This window comes from Micropterus dolomieu, linkage group LG01 (genome assembly GCF_021292245.1).
Source record: "Micropterus dolomieu isolate WLL.071019.BEF.003 ecotype Adirondacks linkage group LG01, ASM2129224v1, whole genome shotgun sequence".
NCBI classification, from domain to species: Eukaryota; Metazoa; Chordata; class Actinopteri; order Centrarchiformes; family Centrarchidae; genus Micropterus; species Micropterus dolomieu.
The window spans coordinates 34,627,176-34,647,249 of NC_060150.1; the positions used below are offsets into that span (position 1 = coordinate 34,627,176).

At 41.3% G+C, this 20,074-nt stretch overlaps 1 protein-coding gene across 1 annotated transcript in view; it reads left to right on the top strand.

The window, feature by feature from the left end:
- stau2 (staufen double-stranded RNA binding protein 2) overlaps positions 1–20,074 on the top strand; it is a 110,669-nt gene that overhangs the window by 28,759 nt on the left and 61,836 nt on the right. The window contains exons 8-11 of the mRNA XM_046066349.1: positions 6,920–7,132; positions 7,571–7,708; positions 15,919–16,047; positions 18,508–18,565. Of these exons, the coding sequence (XP_045922305.1) occupies positions 6,920–7,132; positions 7,571–7,708; positions 15,919–16,047; positions 18,508–18,565 (538 nt within the window). The remainder of the gene's footprint in view (positions 1–6,919; positions 7,133–7,570; positions 7,709–15,918; positions 16,048–18,507; positions 18,566–20,074) is intronic.

Here is a 20,074-nt window from a genome sequence, read left to right on the forward strand (position 1 = left end):
TTGTAGGAACTGAAGGAGTTACACTGATAATACTGAAATGACAATGAAATATGAAATGTGCAAGGATGTGTTTTTTACGCGGTTTGGTTAATTTTCCTGTCAGTGAAGTCACTCATTGTAAACGGAGTCAAAAGAAATATGTGCACAGGAAGGTAAAGATGGATCACCGCCTTTTAAGGCATGTGTAAATTCCCAAGTATTTCTGGTTTGTGGTGTAGCACATCGGTATGGTTTCCAGAGGCCTGGTCCCATTTCTTTGGAGGTGACTCAGCTGATAAGGTGCTGATTGGTCATTTGATAAATTCCATTAGTAGTCAGCCTTGTCCCATATAGTCCCACAACCAACAAAATTAAATGGGCTTATAAATCAGACATTTCTTTCTAAACATGCAATTTCCTGTCTGCCTATGAGTCCCACACAGTTTAAAGAATTACAGGATGATTGAATCTAATAAAAAAAGAGTCGCATGATGAGGGGCAGATAGAGAGGCGGAGCTGTTGCTCTACACTCCCCTCTTAATCAACTTCTGATGAGAGTCATTGAGGCAATCAATACAGAGCCATTGACATTAAAATACAAAACCAGCTGCTCAATATCAAGCATCAAATTATTTTAATTTCAGTGCATTGCATAAAAAGTGTTCCCAGCTGGAGATTTTCAGACAACATTAACTTAAATTCAGTAGATTAGCAGCAGTGCTGCTCGTACTCTCTCCCATCTGTGTTGAGTTATTTGTCACAAACCTACAGCTGACTGTGACCAAACTGTATAACTCTAACATTGCCTAATCAATCTATCAGTCATCTCCTTAGCCAAATCCTGACAGCATCTCATCTTTTGTGATCAAAACAAAAAGAAGGTTCTTTTCTGTGTGAAAGAGGACCCCTGCTTTTTTTAATAAGTGTATACATTTCATAAAACATGAGCAAAGGGAGTCAATTCGGTGGAGGTGAACAGCTGCCAGAAATCCTGAAATGCGTGATATTGATATTGAAGCCCCGCAGCTTTGTATTAAAAATTTATTAACTTTTTGGGGATTTTCCTTTTCACGTCAGAACATTATTATCAGTTTAACACCCAGCATGTTGTGACCATGAGTGGTGTTGGGGGGTTTTCTTTAGTAAGAGCATATTCGTATTGACAGCTGGCTCGGAGAAAAGCTTTTTGCAGTGGAAGGCTGGTGACCTTGATAAACTCAGCTGGGAGCTGCCCAGCGCTGCTACATTCTGTCTCACTGTTGGCAGCCCGCATGTTCCACTGGATAAGACGAGGTTTAACTGCCTTTCTCAAGGTTTTAGTTTTGCTTCGTAAGATTCCTCTGGACGTTTACAGGGAATCCTGCCACCACTCTTATAACCACTAGAGCCACTGCCCCCCAAAATTTCTAAATACACGAAGAAGTCTAGTGTGTCCTCACATGACCCGCTTGGTCTGTTCTCCTTGGCTTTCACCATATCTCAGAGCTGACTCATCCAATATTCACTCCCTAATCACCCCCTCTTCTTCTGCTGCACTCTGCAAGGTGCCAAAAACAAGGGAGGCTCAGTTTACTCTATGTGCCCCCTCCCTTCCTCCGCAGAATCCCTGCCTTCCACCTCTCCTACCATCACTCCCAAAACTCACACAGAGGGCGGTTGCGTGTTGAAGCTAGGGGGGGATGGAAGGAAGGGAGTGAGACTTTGCTTGCTAATGAGAGTTTACACAACATTGACAAAAATTATCTGAAAAGCTGTCCTATCCTGCCTTTACCCCCATTCTTTGTTTCGAAAACGTATTTGCTCACCATAGCATGACATGGCTGTCCTTCCTGGAACTACTATTTATAATTTCTGCCAGCTAAATCTGGATTGATGTGATTTCTGTCATGTCTTTGTCACTGTCAGCAATCAGCTTTCATTTTCACTCCTTCCAAATGGGAAGCTGACAGCAGCAGACCACAGCCACATTCCTCCAAACGGTCTCTCCTCTGCTTGCTGTCAGTGTGCAGACTGGCTTTTCATTACTGCTGCCTAACGAGCAGTAAATCAGAAACCTCTCTCCACTTCCACACTTTGTTTCACAATCAACAGCTATTATTCTTTGCCTTTCGCACAAGCTGTGTGCGGTAAGCTCAGTTTGTTTAGCATTTTTTGTGCCGTAAAGAGACTGCATGATTTAAAGAGGTCATATTATGCTTTTTCCCTTTCCTTTAGTGTGTTATATATCTTTTTTGTGCATGTAATAGGTTTGCAAGTGAAGAAGTCCACCCCAAAGGGAGTTTTCATCTCCCACAGAAAATACTGCTCCTGAACTGCCTGAAAACAGCTCGATTGTAGTTCAGCTTTTACTTCCGTAACCGATCTGCATCACTTTGTAACACGCATCCTAATGCTCGCCTGGTGGCAAGTGTGGCACACACTGAAATACACAGGTGGAGAAACACACTGAGCTGCACACAGTGACAAGATGTCCGCCCGCTGCCTCCCCTCCCCCTCTCTACCGAATGTTAGACAGTCAATGGACATGAAGTTGTTACTATGATTAGACAGTGCACAGTTAAAACATTACGTATGAAAGATCAGTTTGTCACTCTTACCACTCTGAAAGTCTTGCTCCAGTCTAGGTTCTGAAGCTGGTTCGGCTCCAAGGTTGTACAGCTGAATTGAAGCCGTTGTTACCGGCTTGTCAGGACCCGCTCTCTACTCCTGATTGGCTAGTAGTCCTTTACCAGGAACTGCGCATGCGCAGCACCCAACAAAGATCAAATAAAAGTGAGATGCTTCACTCGGTAGCTAAAACACAGCGTTCACAACACAGGGTGTAAAGAGGTGCCACAGCAATGTGCAGGATTACAAAAATATGGTGTTTTTTGAAAATTAAACCCTGTAAACCTGTTCTGTACAAACCCTAAATAAAATTATGAACCTGAAAGTGGGCACAATATGACCACTTTAAAGTAAAGAGAGACACAGGTCAGAAACAGGTCAGTTTTGTTTTCCTAAGTGCCGTGGTTTCATTTTCTTTACACTCAAAAAATGTTGTTTTGTTCTCCACCTCCACACATCAGTCACACCACATTTGTTTTCCTGTGCCATGTCAAGCTAAACTGTCTGAAGGCCAGGCTGCATTGAGGCAATTATCCTCTCCCCCTCCTGGCATAGCATACCTTTCTCTCCCCCTCATACCCCTGATGGCTCTACAGCAGATTCACTTTCAGTCTCAATCAGCGTGTTGCATGCAATAGGCTCTCACACCGCCACTATGCTGTGGCTAGAAACCAAGTGTGAATAACACACGTCTCTGTGGGTCTTTCTCTCTCTCATTACATTATAGCTCATTAGACAAAGTTTGGAATCGTCTCCCATCCTGGCACGTCACATCCCCTTTACCGTGTCTTCTTTAATGCACTAAGAAGAAATGGCACACACTGAGAAACAGTCAAACACACAGTTACGCATTCATGCACCCTACACAAAACCATAACGGTCATGTGAACGCCTTCCACAGCAGCCATGTTTTCACGTCATCTCATCCCTGCCCTCACTGGGGCATGAAATTACCCGTGAGTCACTGCTAACGAGTGTCTGCTTTCCCATCCCTCTGCAACGATGAGGGTCGCCGCCACCCTGAGAGCCAGTTGGCTCATTTAATCCCCCCGTCAGGCAATATCAAACAGATGTCAGCATCAAAGAGGAACCAATCTATAAATCACAGCTTGTGTGTTGGATCAGAGGCTCCCTTTCCTAGGAGGACACAAGAGAAGAGGGTCCGGGCCAAGAACCACCCATCTTACAAGAAGCAGCTTCCCTGAGGGCTTGTCCATCCACCATTCTTTACAAAAGAGCCTTTCTTCCCTCTACCAGTCCCCACCATTGTCCTAGCCTGCTCCCATTGCCTCCTCTTCCAGTGTACCTGAGGTCTCGCATGCACGGATCCTAAGACTGCTCAGGGTATTGATGTCTCCATGTGAAGCCGAAGAGAAGGCCTCCCATGTAAGAGAAAATAGAGATGAAGAGACAAGAGGAGAAGGGGATTAAAAAAAAATCAACATTGAATTACCAAATGTTTCCTGTGCACAACCTGATCCTTGTCATTAGGTGGTAGACGGGTGTGTTTGTTTGGATGTATGTGTGTGTGGGTGGGTGTGCGTGTAAATGAATGGAAGTGCTGAAATCCCATCGGTGTGGCGCAGATCCCGTGTCATCTGCCAGGAGACTGACTGCAGCTCGTCTGCCGCTGTCCTGGGCCAAGAGTTTATGACATGTGTGCACAGATACACACTTTGTCTCATACTCTTTGTTGACTGTACCATATACCTATGCAGACCACAAGTTTTCACTTTAGACGGCACAGGTGAGTCTTATCAGTGCAATACTTGTCATCCATCACTTATTGTGCCGTATGTTTGTTCCTAGAGTGTTTTGGATAAGCAGAACAATTTAAAAAGCCAAAAACCACGGGACTCAGTAACAAGCCTGTTTGTCTCTGTAAAGAAACTACCATTATTTCTAAATAAAAGAGCATTTTTTTGCAGTAGAATATGGGGGTGTCATTTGCTTCTTTTGTTATTAACTAAATAATTCCATTGCCACTTTGCGAGATTATAGTTTTGGACTGTAATCTAAAATGCTTTGGCTTGGAATGTGGTCCACAGCGCAACATATGCTATACATATTTTTTTTAAAGGAACAGTTCTACATTCTTGGGAAAATTAGCTTTTTCGCTTTCTTGCTGAGAGTTAGAGGAGAAAATGGATGCCATTCTCATGTCAATATGGTAAATGTGTAGCTCTAGCCAGCAGATTATTTTAGTTTAGCACAAAGACTGGAAACAAGGAAACAGCTATCCTTGCAGTGCCCAAAGGTAACAAAATTCACTTTTCGGTGCCTTTTTAAATGTCTTGTTTGTTAAAGCTTAAGAAAACTAAGATGTAAAATCACCAATTCACCATTTTACAGGGGGTTATGTGCCAGCCTGTTTCTTGGCCAGCACCAGTACATTTCTGGAGTCTCCGCTGTTTGCCTAACAAACAAATATTGGCACATAACAGAGGTTTTGCGGTCCGATTCAAACCAGGAACGTTGTGGTCAGCCACCAGGATGCAAATATGATTGTTTCTTGGTCAGCTTGCCATCTTACTCAATCTCTAAATAGTTGGCACATGTTTAGAAGAGCCTATGATGGACAATGAGAGAAAGCTTGAATGAGTTTTTAAGTGAGTACAGCTACAGAACTGAGGACAGCTGAAGAGGCTTCCTGTCCTACACATCCCATCATTAATTACTACAGCATAAGAGAGTCGCCTGCTGGTCCATAACCAAACACCAATTACATCTACATTCTATATATATTCTGTAATGGCTCAAATTTATTTTGTGACATAATCTCAGCTGACCAGTGGCCAGCGATGTGTAGTGTCATCATCAAGACCACTGACACAGTAGATAAAGTTCCGAAATGGGATGTATCTAGTCCCACTGAATGTTGTAATGTACAAGAAGCTGCCATGTTACATTTCCTTTTACTGGTGATGAGCAAGACCAGAGCTGATCCTCTGGGTGTGCGTGAGTTTGGCTGTTAGCTTGGCCAGCTAGTGCTCCAAGGCTTCCCTACAACACACATCCTTACACATACTTAAACTCATTGTGCGGGAATGCTGACAGATAGCAGGTACATTGACAGCAAACACGGGCCCAGTGTCAGGAATGTTAACAAAGTGTCCTCCGGTTACTTGAGGATGAAGGAACCTAAATTGAATAACCTAAAATAATTTAGCCTTAATGTAATCAAGTTAAAATGCAATTTCACATACAGCAAATTAATTAGTTATTGAGTGTAGTGTCTGTGTTGTAGGAGATTTGGCATAGTTTTTATAGTTTCTTTAGTCTGTTTTGCCCATTTCTGGACATTTTGTAAGAAATTGGGCTTTACCATTCATTGTTTGGTTTTCATACACCATACATGCATTTTCGTTTTAGTTTGTTAATGGAAACAAAACGCAAGTTTGTGTGGGTATAGTTATGTAGTAGGGAAGGTGGGATACGCACACATTATCCTTTGTTCCCCTCAAGGTCTGGTATTAGTCCGTGTTGATGTGCAAAGTATTTGAGGAATGCTTAAGGTTCCGCTTATCAGTTATCTGTTTTATCGGTCACCGGGTTTAAATGAACTGTTTCTAAATTGCATCTGATTGCTACAATTTGTGCTGTTTGTACCACAAACTGAGCTCAAATAAATGAGGGGGTTGGTTGAGAAAGTCCAAGAAACATTTACAGACAGCAACTATGGCTAGAGGAACAGTGAGGGAGAAAGTCAGTGAGTATGAATCAAAAAGGCGTCCATATTAGTCAAACATGTACTGTTTGGACTTGGTAAGTGTGTGAAACCTAATTCTTCCTGCAATGTGTTTTCCTAAATAAGGTTCGGGAGAACCCCACCTGCTACACACACACATACGTACACTCACACACTGTTCTCGGACTTCACAGGAAGTAGATGTGATTGCAGAAGCATGACCTAACGCCAGCCGGTGTTTGTTTTAGGTCTCCCAGGTGACCAGAGGCTAGAGGAAGGAAACTGAGCCCTCAACACTAGAGACTGTCATCTAGGAACATGTTCCTCTTCATATGTGTGTTTGTACGTCTCTGTGTGTGTGTTTGTATATGAATAACACACGCATATGGGTGGGTAGCACTGTGACCATCGAGAACAGATGTTTTGGACCACCTGGTGAAGCGGCTTGCAGAGTGCGCTGCACACACTCCCTCACACATACCGTACTAACTCACTCAAATACACTCACATTCATTCAGTCTTTTCTGTCTTCAGTATTTTGTCTTAAATCTGTTTTCCATAAAACAACTTGTAATGAACCTCGTATAAGACAAACTTAACTGGAAGTCCCTCATTGCCAACCTGCTCCTATTGCATCTCACGCAGGTGTTGAAGGAGAGCGGCCCGCCGCACATGAAAAGCTTCCTGACCCGCGTCACCGTGGGGGAGTTCTCTGCTGAGGGTGAGGGCAACAGCAAGAAGCTGTCCAAGAAGCGTGCTGCTTTGTCCATCCTGCAGGACCTGAAGAAGCTGCCCTTCATCCCCGCTGTGGAGAAACCCAAGACACACTACAAGAAACGTACCAAGACCATCCTCAAGGTACAACAGCAGAGCTGAGTTGTGCTGGCCTGGAAGACGCTTCTGATATCATTGTGTAATTCAAATAGTCATGTTATTCGGGGAAATGTTTGAAATGTTTTGTTTTTTTGCAAGGTACAATCAAGTCAGAAGTGTTGCTTCAGAACGTAATAGTACCCAGTGCCACAGACATTCAAAAAATGTGTAATATAAGATTGTGAGATTTCTTTCCTACTAATTTCCTGTCTTATTCTACTTGCCCTCTAAATCTTTTGAATCTGTCTATTGCTGATGAGTATGATCTCATTTCTGTTCACTGATATACTGTTGTACCAAACAATGCAATGCACACACACCTACTGTACTATCAGCTAAGCTCAGTAGACTGCTGTCGATTCTGAAAATATGATTAATAAATCATTGGAGTTGACCGTAATGTGTCTCCTCTGTTCCTTCCAGACGGGACCAGACTATGGCCAAGGCATGAACCCGATCAGCCGTCTGGCCCAGATCCAGCAGGCCAAAAAGGAGAAGGAGCCAGAGTACCTGCTGCTCTCTGAAAGGGGGATGCCCCGACGCCGGGAGTTCATCATGCAGGTAAACACTGGGTTTGTTTTATATTTTCTTAATTTTCTCACCATTGTCACATTTCATGAAACTAGTTTCCCTACGGGGATTTGTTAAGTTTTAGCTAATGCAGTCTAATCTAAATGAAGTGGGATTGAGATGGAGATGGGTGAACTGATGAGTGTTATATATGTACCAAGGGCAATAAATTTCCTGCGCTGAGTTGCTGATTACACAGCTCAGATGCACTGTATGATGGTGAAGCCACCATTCCAACTGTTTGAGTACTTTCGAACAAACAGATGCTATATGCCGCAATGGCTGTGTTTATTGTTTTCAGTTTTTAGCCCTCTACTGTAAATCGATTTTCCCCTCAAAGGACAATAAAAATTAAATTGAACTGACGAAGCTAAATTATCACCTGCTGAATTTTACTCTTACACTGCGATAGTGCTGTGCGATACGGTACGTTCTTCCACACGTGCAGGTCTTGCGGGGAAGACATTTGTATTAATAATACGAGCCACACAACACTATCCAGCAGTGATGTGTGTGTCAGTCAGGTAACGTTTAATCACTTGCCCACGGACATACAGCGTACTTTCTGGTTCACCAAGATATGCTGTTGTTGTGATTTTAGCTTTAGCAGCAGGAGAGTTGTAAGTATCGCTGTCTGGAGCTGCTGTGTTGCTCTGGGACCGTCTCGTCCTCTCCTATTAGCTTTGCAGCAGCAAGTAGCGTCAGTTTGCCAATCCACAACCTAGCTAACATTAGTAACATGTTAAGTTACAGTTAGAAATGCCATATTTTTTTGTTTATTTTTGGTACAGTAAGGGGAAGAAAATGCAAACATTAAATTGCTACTGGTTAATTATGAACTTTTGTAAACATCCAAATTAGTTTACAGTTTTTTAAACAAACTCCCAAATTACACATAATAAATAAAATATATAAAATAAAAAAGAATAAGAAATAAAATACTGATGCGAACTACTACCACTAAATAAAATATTCTCAAAACAATACCACATATAACTAATAAAATATATAATAATATGAATTACAGTGCAGCATTCGTCTTTTATTCTGTGTATGAGCATTATCAATCCTAGTTTGAAGGCCTGCTCAGATAAAAAAAAACAAAAAAAAAAAACTTTTCCGAAGTCTAAAGTACGGAAGCGCATTGCATTCACCAAAGAAAAAAAAATTGGAAGCCTTATCTCATAATTACGAGATCAGGATCTCATAATTACGAGAAAAGATTTCATAATTACGAGATAAGATGTCATAATTACGAGAAAAGATGTGAAAAAAGATTAGAAAGTAATTAGAGATGACTGGAAAGGTGCCATTTATTACTGAGTTCAGTAAAGTTGGAAATATATTCACAGATTCGAGCTTCCAGGATCAATAACTCGTAAGCAAAACGTGTTTAAAACACAAACGACGCCTCTTTACTATCGTAGTTAAGTAGACAAGAAGCTACAAGTACATTTTCACATAAATGAGTGTTCCCAGGAGCAGAACAAATAACATTGGTCTCTACATGCAGCCGGCTGTGAGACGAGTGCGCAGGGACCGTCTACAAAGTGCAACACTGAAAACACATTCTGCAGGGTTAACTGTAGGTTTTAACTTAACAAGATATAGTTGTTCATACATAAAAAAATTAAAAAATAAAAGCAAATAAAAGGCAAATACTGTGACCACAACTCTACTGTACAGTAACAATGTAATGTCTAATATAACAATATTAATAATAATAATAGTAATAAAGAAAAGACAGTCCCCTTTCTTTCTATTTGTTTAATTTTTCCGAAGTTTCACAAGACCAGATTTGTTTGTACATCACAATTTTTCTATACATCATCCAGATGTCTCTTGATTTAAGTTAAAACCTTACAAAATTACTCAGAATGTAATGACAGAATAACAGCGGTACGAATGTTAAAACTATCTTACAGCTGTGGGTCTTTACTCTGCCGTTGTTGCTGGACTCTGACGTGTTGGCTACAGTGGTCTGCGTGTCTGAGGGCTCTGTGAGCTGATCTGGCCGGCCGTCTCGTTAGCTTCCCCCCGCTGACAGTTGCGCAGCGTCACAACTCCGAAAATGATTGAGCACATTTTTGATTCGCCATCATTTTTGGTCAAACTGCCAGTATTCGACACCTACACAGTTGATTTCTTGCCTCAAAACATGGTAAAAAACGTTCTGTTGTCGGCCTCTCTCTCAGCTTCTTTCCGCCCCTCGCTTGAATGCTGGGATATCTCTGCCGTCAAGTTCACACAAGTTACCAACCGATGCATCCTCGGTAAAATGGGCGTGTGAAGAACACTTCCGGGATTTTTAACAGTTCTTGCCAAAATCAAGTATATCCAGCTGCAGCCTGCAGACCGTGACGGAAGTTGACAGAAGTTGAACTTCCAAATATGGTTTGTCCCAGAAGACACTGCGCACAAAACGTGATGACGTTCATCTCGGTTTACGTACATGATAGATCCTAATGCAAACCGTTTTATTCTTTAGAAGCCAACAACAGAACTTTAAATACAATTCTGAGAAGTTTTTAGGCGAGAAGTCAACTGTGTAGATTTCGGGGATCAGCAGTTTTACGAAAATTGGCAGTGAATCGAAAATGTGTTCAAACGTTTTCGGAATTGAGAAGCTCCGCAAGTGCCGACCATGGTGCCGACGGGTGTTATATAACCTTACCGGAGGCTGCACATCAACACAATGGAGGTTAATAATTACGAGATCTATCTGCTAGCAGATAGGGTTAAACGGTCGACATGCATATAATCAATAACTTTACATACCCTGGTTGGGGTAAGAGGAATATACTTCAGGGGGCTGTCAGGAATAGCTAGCTAGCTATGGTTAGCTCCCCCAGGCCCAGTCACACAGACCACTGCAGCCAACACAGCAGACGTGTCCAGCAACAGCTGATAATGTTCGTACCGCTGTTATTCTGTCTTTAAATTCTCAGTAATGTTGTAAGTTTTAGCCTAAATCGAGATACATCTGGCTCGTGATGTAACATTACAGAATATTCTTGGTTTGTGAAACTTAAAATCACTTTGGAAGAAATAAAATATACAACAGTGGTATGAATTGAAATTTCGTTTTGACCTGACTAATTTTCTCCATGAGAGGGAAGAATTTAGAAAGTTGCGTGGCGCTGCAGAAGTGCACGGATCATGCGTGAAATTAATCCAGCCAGAGGGAAAGATCACCAACTGTTGACAATGCACCGGTCGTAATAGCTACACAATCCACTGTAAGTATCGAAGAGGGAATGGGGCGTTGGGGCGGACAGGGAAAGGAAATCGCGGAGCGACCGGGGCACGGTGCTGACGGTCGATGATTGTTCCCTCTGGATGGATGAAGCACGATCTGCTGCCATTTCCTCGCATCTGGGTCATTCCAGCATACTGTATCTGTTTCTGCTGGGGTTTCCCAAAGCAGTCTTTCCAGGTGTGCTGTACTTAGTGCAATCTCAAGCAGGATGGGCAGGTACATACGATTTCCACATAATCAGGACGCACTGAACGAAACAAACCAAGGTTTTTACGCAGTGGCTGCTTTCCCTCCCGACTCTCAATGGCGGAAACCATTAAAACACGCAAAACCCTAATTTAAATACTACCAATATCCTCCATTGTGTTTGCTCCTGTTGTCATCTACGCAGTAATTCTTAGTAAATCACCCATAACAGGTACTAAAATTGAACGTGCAATATTTTATAATGCATACGCAATTTAGGCATGTTAGTAAATCGGTCTCTGATCTCTTTTGCAATTATCCTTATGATTCTTCATTATTTTACTTACTGTGTGCCAACCAATCCAGTCCTTTTACCTGTTGAAATACCTTTAAATGGCCAAAACAACACATAATATGCATTTTTCTACTTGTCAGAAAGTGATTGCAGACTCTACTGACTGAAAGGTAGCTTCTGCCTCAAAATGACTTGATTTCATTCAGAAGAGTTATATTTGACAGATTATAAAATCGAAATTGTCCCCCTTTTTAAAACATTACATTTTTTAATGACATACTGACCACCGAACCAAATGTCCCCGGTTTTCATTTCAGATATCTGGTCACCTTATGCTCTGTAAACTTGTTGTGAAAGTTCCTGAACCAAAGAGCAGGTATACACTGACTGTATTTTTGATCACACTAGCCAATGGAAGAATAAACCTTCTCTGTTTGGCCAGTCAGTAGCAGCATTGTATTACCTCTTTACACTGGAACAGGGGTTTTCAAAGTCTGAGATAGACAGACAAAGACAAAGCTTGAAAAAAGCTGCCCCCCTTAGTTTATTGGGTTACTTTTGCTCAAGTCCTGTGGCCTATACTACAAAGGGAGTTCAACCTACTCAGAGTTAACTTGTGGTTATCGGGCAAACTCTGACCGCCTACACCGGTGTTAAACGGTACCACGACGATGGATAAGCTGTTGGTTAGTTGCGTTGTGTTTGCATAAAAGGGGCGTGTTCGGCCAAGCACGGAACGCACGTTGATTGTGTCAGGATATGATGAATGTAAAGACAAGTTAACGGCTAAATCTAATATCGTGGCGGCCGACAAAGTCAGGGAGGCTTGTTGGCATCGCATTAAAATTAAGTAAATTTGTAGCCTTTTAATCTTGACAGTGTTCTTATTGTAATTCAAATTTCTATTATGTATTTCATGGGCTCTTCTTTTATTTGTAATATGATTAAGATGTAAAGGTACAACTGCACATAAAGTTGATAGTAATAAAAAAAAAAAAGGAGCCAGCGGAGAGGGGTAATAATCCACTAAAACAACATTTAATTTCCAAGATTAATCTAAGTAAAAAACTTGAATATTCTCTGACATTAGGCTATAGTCACACATTTATGAGAGAAACTTCACTTTGCAAGGCTGCAACATCACACACACCTCTGTCGTGAATTATGCATGCAGTGGAAACTTATATTAGACTTGCAATCGGAATAAGCAGTGAAGAAATACTTGTGAGTTTAGCTCACAATCACTATCATGCACCTTAGAGACTTGGGCGTATTCAGAAGAAAACAGTGATTGAGTGATTTTGAGTTTTTGTGACTTGGATTTCAGGGAATTTCCGATTTTTGTTCTTGTAAATTTGACACTTTCATCTAGGATTTTTTTCTTGGTTTATTAACCCTCACCCTCGCTCCGTATTCTTTGGACACGCAAAATAGTCAATCTAAATATGTGAAAACACTTAGGAGAATTCAGTTATAGCCTACAGATGGGCTACATTTAAGAAACTGAAGTTACCTGGATAAGCCAGTTATCCCACTTCGTAGCACAGGCCACTGGATGCCTAAGGGATCATGATTATGTTATATGATCACATAGACAGACAGAATTGAGCCAAGACAGCCTAATATTGCTGTTTGATATCATTGAGCCTCCCGTGAAATTGTTTGCCACATGAGTCCCCCTTGGGAGGCCCGCCTCCTGCTTTGAATACCTCTGCAGTAGAACACAAGTTTCTTGGTTTTCTTCTGAGGCAATGTACTGGTCCTATTTCAGTTGTGTGTCGTCCAAGCTGCAATCCTGTATACAACCCTAACCCAACAAAAACCCCATGTTGTAGCACAGGGCCTGAGGCAAATTAGCTTCAGATGAAGTGCAGTATTAATGCTTTGTGTCCAGGCAGCACAGATTGTAATGAAATTGTTGAAAGTTTGTTTATTACAGTATTTAAAGCCACCAAAGTTGAATTTTAGCTTAGGTACCATTTTGCACGTAGCAGATTATTTATAAAATACCGTAATTGGAAATTCTCTGTTGTACACTGTAAGAGTCTTGGACCTCGTTCCCTCTGACAAGTTCTGTTTAATATTCGTTATTTTTATTGCATCCATATAAAGCTCAGAATAGATGAACATGCGTCTTTACTGTCTTGTTTTCCTCGTCAGAGCAGCCAACTCTTTTATACTATTAAATTGTCATTTCAAGCTGTTGTTGCTAGCAAAGACAGAACACAGACTGTCTTCTGTACTACTGAAATATATTAGAATGTGGTCTGTGTAGTAAGGAGCCGGTATTCATTAACAGAATAAAATGTCATGGTCTTGCTGTAGCCAACCAAACAACCTTTAACATTTAACTAAGGTATGGATGATTTGCTTTTTATCACTAACCCAGTAAATAGAGCCGATTCTTTGTATGCAGAAGGAATCTCATCAGATACCACTGGTACCTTTATTCAGGGTTGCTTTAACTATTAAGGTCATACATGAAAAGCCACATTGTTACTAGTTAACTAGAAAACAAGTCAATTAGTGGTTAAGGTTTAGAACCGACACATTACTCTTGGTTTGCTGTAAAAGAGATCTGCCTAGCTTTTAATAGCAACTGCCATTGCCTGTCTCTATTTTATCTCCATGCCTTTTACGGACTTGCAAGTTAAAGCTACCTTATTACTCCTTACTGCCATCATGTACACTCACATGCATACTAATAATTAATTTATTACATTACGAAAAACAATACTACGTACATGATCACTCAAAAAAAAATTATTGAGTTGCAGCCATATCTTCTGAAGTTAGCGTGCTAACCAGCTAGCTCCCCTGTCTTTTAATACCACTTTGTACCTGAGAAGGTGATGGCCCAGTAGTATGGCTCGGGCCTCCCCTCGTAGTTTCAGCTGGGAGATACGCTACGTTACACAAGTGCTCTTAGATTTTTTTTAGTCTAATAAATAAACAAAATCAACTCACAAACTGTTAAGAACAGAAATATTCTTCAACCTTTTCCATATCAAACTAAAAAATACAACCATACACCTTCTGAATTTAAGTTTCTCTTGTCTTGGTTAGTCTTTATACTGTTCCAACAATCTCCAACTCCACGCTACAGAGCTAACTAATTACCAGCAGTTAGCATCAGTTATGACCTGACATGTAGTTGTAATGACATGAGTATGAATTTGACAGGCTAAGTGTAGTCTCAGTTCTTACACATTGTACCTTTTTAAAGAGCAAAGTCAGGCTTCTTTGTGAACCATGTTTCTGTTTCAGTGAAACTATTACTGAATTGTAGCTACTCATAGTAATCCGGTTTTATTGTACATGTACAGTAAATTATGTGAATATATAGATTTGGTTTGGGAAAAATGAATTGAAGAGAAATGTATACCCTCATCATTTGATTGTTGTCGCTGCAGTCTGTGTGTATCTACAGCCCCAGACAGCAGTCTGTTTCGTGTATGAGACAAACGACTAGCAAAGCTGGCGTAGTCCATTTTTAATTTATGCGCAACATTTTAACTGCAGTTCTCTTTTGTTTTACTCATCCCAGTTGTCTTTCTGTGTCTGCCCCTCTCAGTCAAACTCTGGCGCTTTGTCTCTCTTTCCATAATCCTCTTCTTTCATAAGAAGAACAGAGCTTCTCTTAGCGTCAGGCCGTAATTCAGCCTCAAACCTATTCTCCATGCCTCTTTGATACACACATTAGGCCAAGCGAGTGTGTGTGTGTGTTCCTTTTGTGCAGTCCACTCACTCTTCTAAAATTTCCACATTGTTTCCCTTGCTAAGTTGCTGGGCTCAAGTAAGTCTCTGTTTTCGGATCTTTTTTTCTGCACCCATCACACCAGTTACAGAAAAAGGCTCCAACTTGTGTCAAACGTCTTTGAGCGAGGGATCATCTTTTAAAGTGTAATAAATGAGTCTTTCCTTCTCATTGTATGTTGCGGCCTGCTTGATGTATTCAGACGAGAACGTAGTGAGCATGTCAGACCACTTTTGAGTGAGTGCACTGAGGCCTGGCTGTTCACAGGCTTTGGCTCCCAGAATGTTATTTGTAGAGTGTAATTGTCTGTTTGCATAACATAACGACGGCTGATATACTCTTGGAAATATCTGCTTACATTCTGTGTAGACAGATTTAATGTTTTGAGATCACTGAAAAACAAACACTTCACTTGGAGCCTTTTTCTTGTTTTTTTTCTTTTTTTTCTGCGCGATGTGAATTGCACGGCTGACTCGGCCCAGAAAGCGAGGCAAAGTTTTCTCGGCTGAAAGTGAATGAAAGCGTGAAAGGAAGAAGTCATGAGAAAAGTGATTTGATTATTGTTTTCAGAAAGTCATTCAGTGATTTATTGTCACAGGATGTATCAGTACAGTGCCAATATTCAATTGTGAATCTGGAAATATTGTTGTTCTGTATCTCATGTGTACGTACCTGTGCATGTGTTTGCTTCCATGCACATGCAGGTGAAGGTGAATAACGAGGTTGCCACAGGAACAGGGCCCAACAAGAAGGTGGCCAAGCGGAACGCGGCCGAGGCGATGCTCCTGCAGCTGGGATACAAGGCCTCCACAGTCTCTCAGAGCCCCACTGAGGTACGAACTCTACTTTTAATTATCTGGCTTACACCAACTTATACATTTTAATGCCGATATGCACAAACATGTCTCCCACTCTGTTAATTTATTTTAGTGCCTGATTACTGTAAGCGTGGGTAGTTTGTATGTAGTGCTCTACTGAGGAAAAGGAGTGATCACGGGATTGCACGTTATGATTATTTTTAGTATCGTTTACTAAGCTCAGATTGTTATAATAAGTGTCTGACAACATTATGGAAATGATCCCTACGGTGATAGGACAGATAGGATTTGTGTTATTTTGTCACTTTGGTGTTTTTAACCATTTAAAACGCCATAGTCACACAATCACACAAACAAACTGACCTAAGGAGTTAATGGTAGACCAGCAACTCCCATGTTCTGCGAGGTCAAATAATTGCTTTCGTCAAGGGATACTGGTGGTTAAACAGAGCGATAGTAGTAGTAGCAGCAAATCCTCACATTAAAGAAACTAGAACTAGTAGATAATTGGTATTTTAGCTTGATAAATCACTTCAGTGATTAATAAAATCTTTTTAACAAAGCTTTTTTTCCCTAAAGATTTATTTTTTGGTTGGTTTCTTATGCTTCTATGATATTATACTGAATATCTTTGGGTTTTTGAATGACAAAACAATGAATTTGAAGACATCTGAGGCTGAGGTAAATTGTGGCAGACATTTTTCACTATTTTCTGACACGTTACAGACCAAACCGTTGTTCAACAAATATAAAATAGCCGGCAGGTAAATAAAAATAAGCATTAGTTGCAGCCATCATCTTAATGATTACACCTCAGAGGTATTTTAAACATTTTTTCACTTTTCATTTTATAAATGACACTCACATGAAAGCTTTAGCTGTTAAATGTATAAATGTGAAACTGACACACAATTGATGCTTACCCACAAGCGAAGAGTAAGATGGTCACTGTATCTGGTGACTGTAGGAAAGTGCCTTTTACAAATGCAGAAACAAGATATATAGGGCGTACATAGGGGTTCTTGCAATTTGTATTCCAGCCACGCTGGCAGCAGGGCACCTGTATAGCTGTATGCTGAAGGATTACATAAAGAAATTCTCTGCACTCTGCTCCTATTTTGTCTCTACACTATCTCATCTGTACAGCACTGTGCAGAATTCTGATACTCAGATTTATCACAAGCTCCAGTGCTGCTGACCTATTATGCAAGCTGTTCAGCTCCTCTGAACCGAACGTGTTTTGCAAGCAATCATTGATCTCCATCATCTTTATTCACCTCATTGGGTTTTAAGCTCAAGGGACCAAATTCAGATAGAGATGATGTTACATAACCGGGCTCTCTGTAGAATATTTCTCGCTCCCCGGACAGCTCATTAGTTAGATATGTGCTGCTCCATATATCTTATTCAGACAGCCATAGCATAATGCTAAAGGATGACACATTGCTCTTATCAGAATGACTGTGAAGTGGATTCGTTTCTTCCAAAGGAACCGCAGCCCAGTTTGCAGTCAGTATTCCACTTTGCCTTCATCATCATACTAAACAGTCGAGCTCTGACAGTATTCAGTTTGGTCTTTTATATAGTTATCTATGATACATTTTACAAAAAAACTTGAGCACATTCATTTTTGAAAGTGTTCAAAAATATCAAATGTTGCACACAAGCTTTTGAGTTCTGTCCGCATCATTGCATGTGTTATTTGTTTGCCCTATAAACTGCTATGTTTTGATGTCTAAGGTTTCAGATAAACAAGAGTACTGGAAATAAGCAGGCTCACTGTTTAAGCTAATTCCTGGCAGGAGGTGGGCCCTTTCTGGTTACACTCAAGGCAGAATATTTAGACAGAACGGAGTTGCTGATACATGGCTGTGCATTGGCCTGACAACTCTTAAAAACATCTAATCGGACGGCCTACTTCTAACTAGATCCTCAGACAACCCCAAGTTCTATGGAATGATTGAACAGTGTTTGCCAAGCTCCTGTTTTGTAGGATACATTGCCTCTCTTTGGATCTCTCTCTGTCTGTCTCTCCGTCCTTCCCTGCCTCCCCTTCTGTTGGGAGCTCTGCTGCACCACATTCCCACCGTGGGATTGTGGGTGATCTAGGGAGAGGGGGGCGTTTAAAATGGGAATGCGTTTGTGTACAGCCATGACATCTCTTCAGCTGTCACGCACATCAGAAATGATTTGTTTTTCTGTTTCGCACACGTGTGTTTGTGGCTGTGAGTGTTTGTGCAGGCAGACACGCATACCACAGCAGAAGTAACACACTGAATAGGAGCCCCCCCTCTAATTAAGTAGCCAGCCTAGACAGACACTAGGCTCCTTAAGCATCCCCTCCTGTGAGCGCTCATCTCTTTGTGGCCCAAACAGTAGGAAGGAACTCGTCTGACATGCGTGAAGAAGCTGTCTGTTCAGGAATCTACATCTCTCTTACCTCCCCCTTCTCTCGTTCTCTCCGCATCACTACAGATGGACAACAAAGGCTGGAATGGACAAAAGGCGTCATTTACCGAAGCGACAAGTAACAGTGAGTATACGCACGTCTCCCTGTGTCTCTTTCCATTTCCTTCTCCTCCGGCTCTCCATCTCTCCCTCCGTCCCGCAGGTGGTTTTAGCCTGCGAGATGGCGCGGCGTTTAATCTCTGTGACTGGTCAATGGGCCTCTGACTGTCAGCTTAATCGGCCGTGCGTCCTCGTGGGGAGCCTGCGAATTCAGGCTCATTCACGCAGGCTTACAGGGCCTGCACACTGAGGCCCTCCGGGGAGTCCTCCCCAATGCCTTCCTGTGCAAAAAACAAACAAAACAAAACAAAACCGTAGCCTTTCACTCAGGATTAGCACACAAGCACACTGGAGCACAGATGCACACACACACATACCCATAATCCTACACACACAGACTCAAAAACCGGTGAGGCAGGATATATGATGTTGTGATATGAGGATGTATTTGAAGCAAGATATATCTCACACAGCTGTGTCTCTCTTCCACATAGCAGCTGTAGACAAAATAAGATAAAGAGCTTGTGAAAAAGTAGTGGAAACATTGCTAACACTGCTACAGCTGAAACTCCTATTAACCCATTAGCAGTACTGATGAAGTACTAGAGGCAGTGGGAAAAATCGATTCTTGTATACATCGTGATTGTCTCTTGACAGATTATGTCTCAATGCAGAAAAGTCAATAATTGGAAATTTAACCCCCGCCCCCCTCAAACCCGCTACCTGTTGAGCTCTGATTAGGCACAGCTCTCAGGATGGCTGCTAATAAACCTTAGATTGCAGATCCCCCTTGCAAATTCAAGGCAGCAGTGATGCACTTCCAACAAACTTTCCGTTTACGACGGCTTCACCCGAATGTGTCGATTAGCAGAATGAGACGACAATAGACTGGAAGGCGAGTCCTTCTCCCCACAGCGTTCAGGCAGCCTCCCACTGCAGATTCAGACCGTGCCACAATAATATGCTATAGTGTGTCTAAAGTACGTCCTAGAGAATACCAAATTAAAGCACCAGGATGAAGTGGTCAAGCTGCAGATCAGGAATAATCAACAGGTCAGTGTCATATGAATGATTATTTCTTATTGGCAATATGTCAGTATTTGAGTGCCTTAACTTCTACTGTAAGGATTAAGGTCAGTGGGCCACAGTTGAATGTTTACATTATTTGAAATAAAAATGTATTTTCTGTATTGACACCTCTTAAGCAAGTTGTCTAACTACATGAAAAGGTAATGGAAGTATATTCATCTGTCTATTTTTAATTATGGATCGTTACAAATATGCTGTTCAGTAGTTTGTTTGTTTGTTTATTGTCCCCGTGGGGAAATTAGGTTGCAGCAGAAATCACATGGCATTTTGGCAACAAAAGACAAGAAAAAACAGCAATGAACACAATTTCAGACATGTATACGGACACACTAGTAACAAGAACAGTGAAAAAATAAATCATGTATAGAAAAAAAAAAAATGTCGATCGATAATCTTTTTATGATCCCTCGGAATCGAATAGTGAGGAACTTATAGATTCACACTC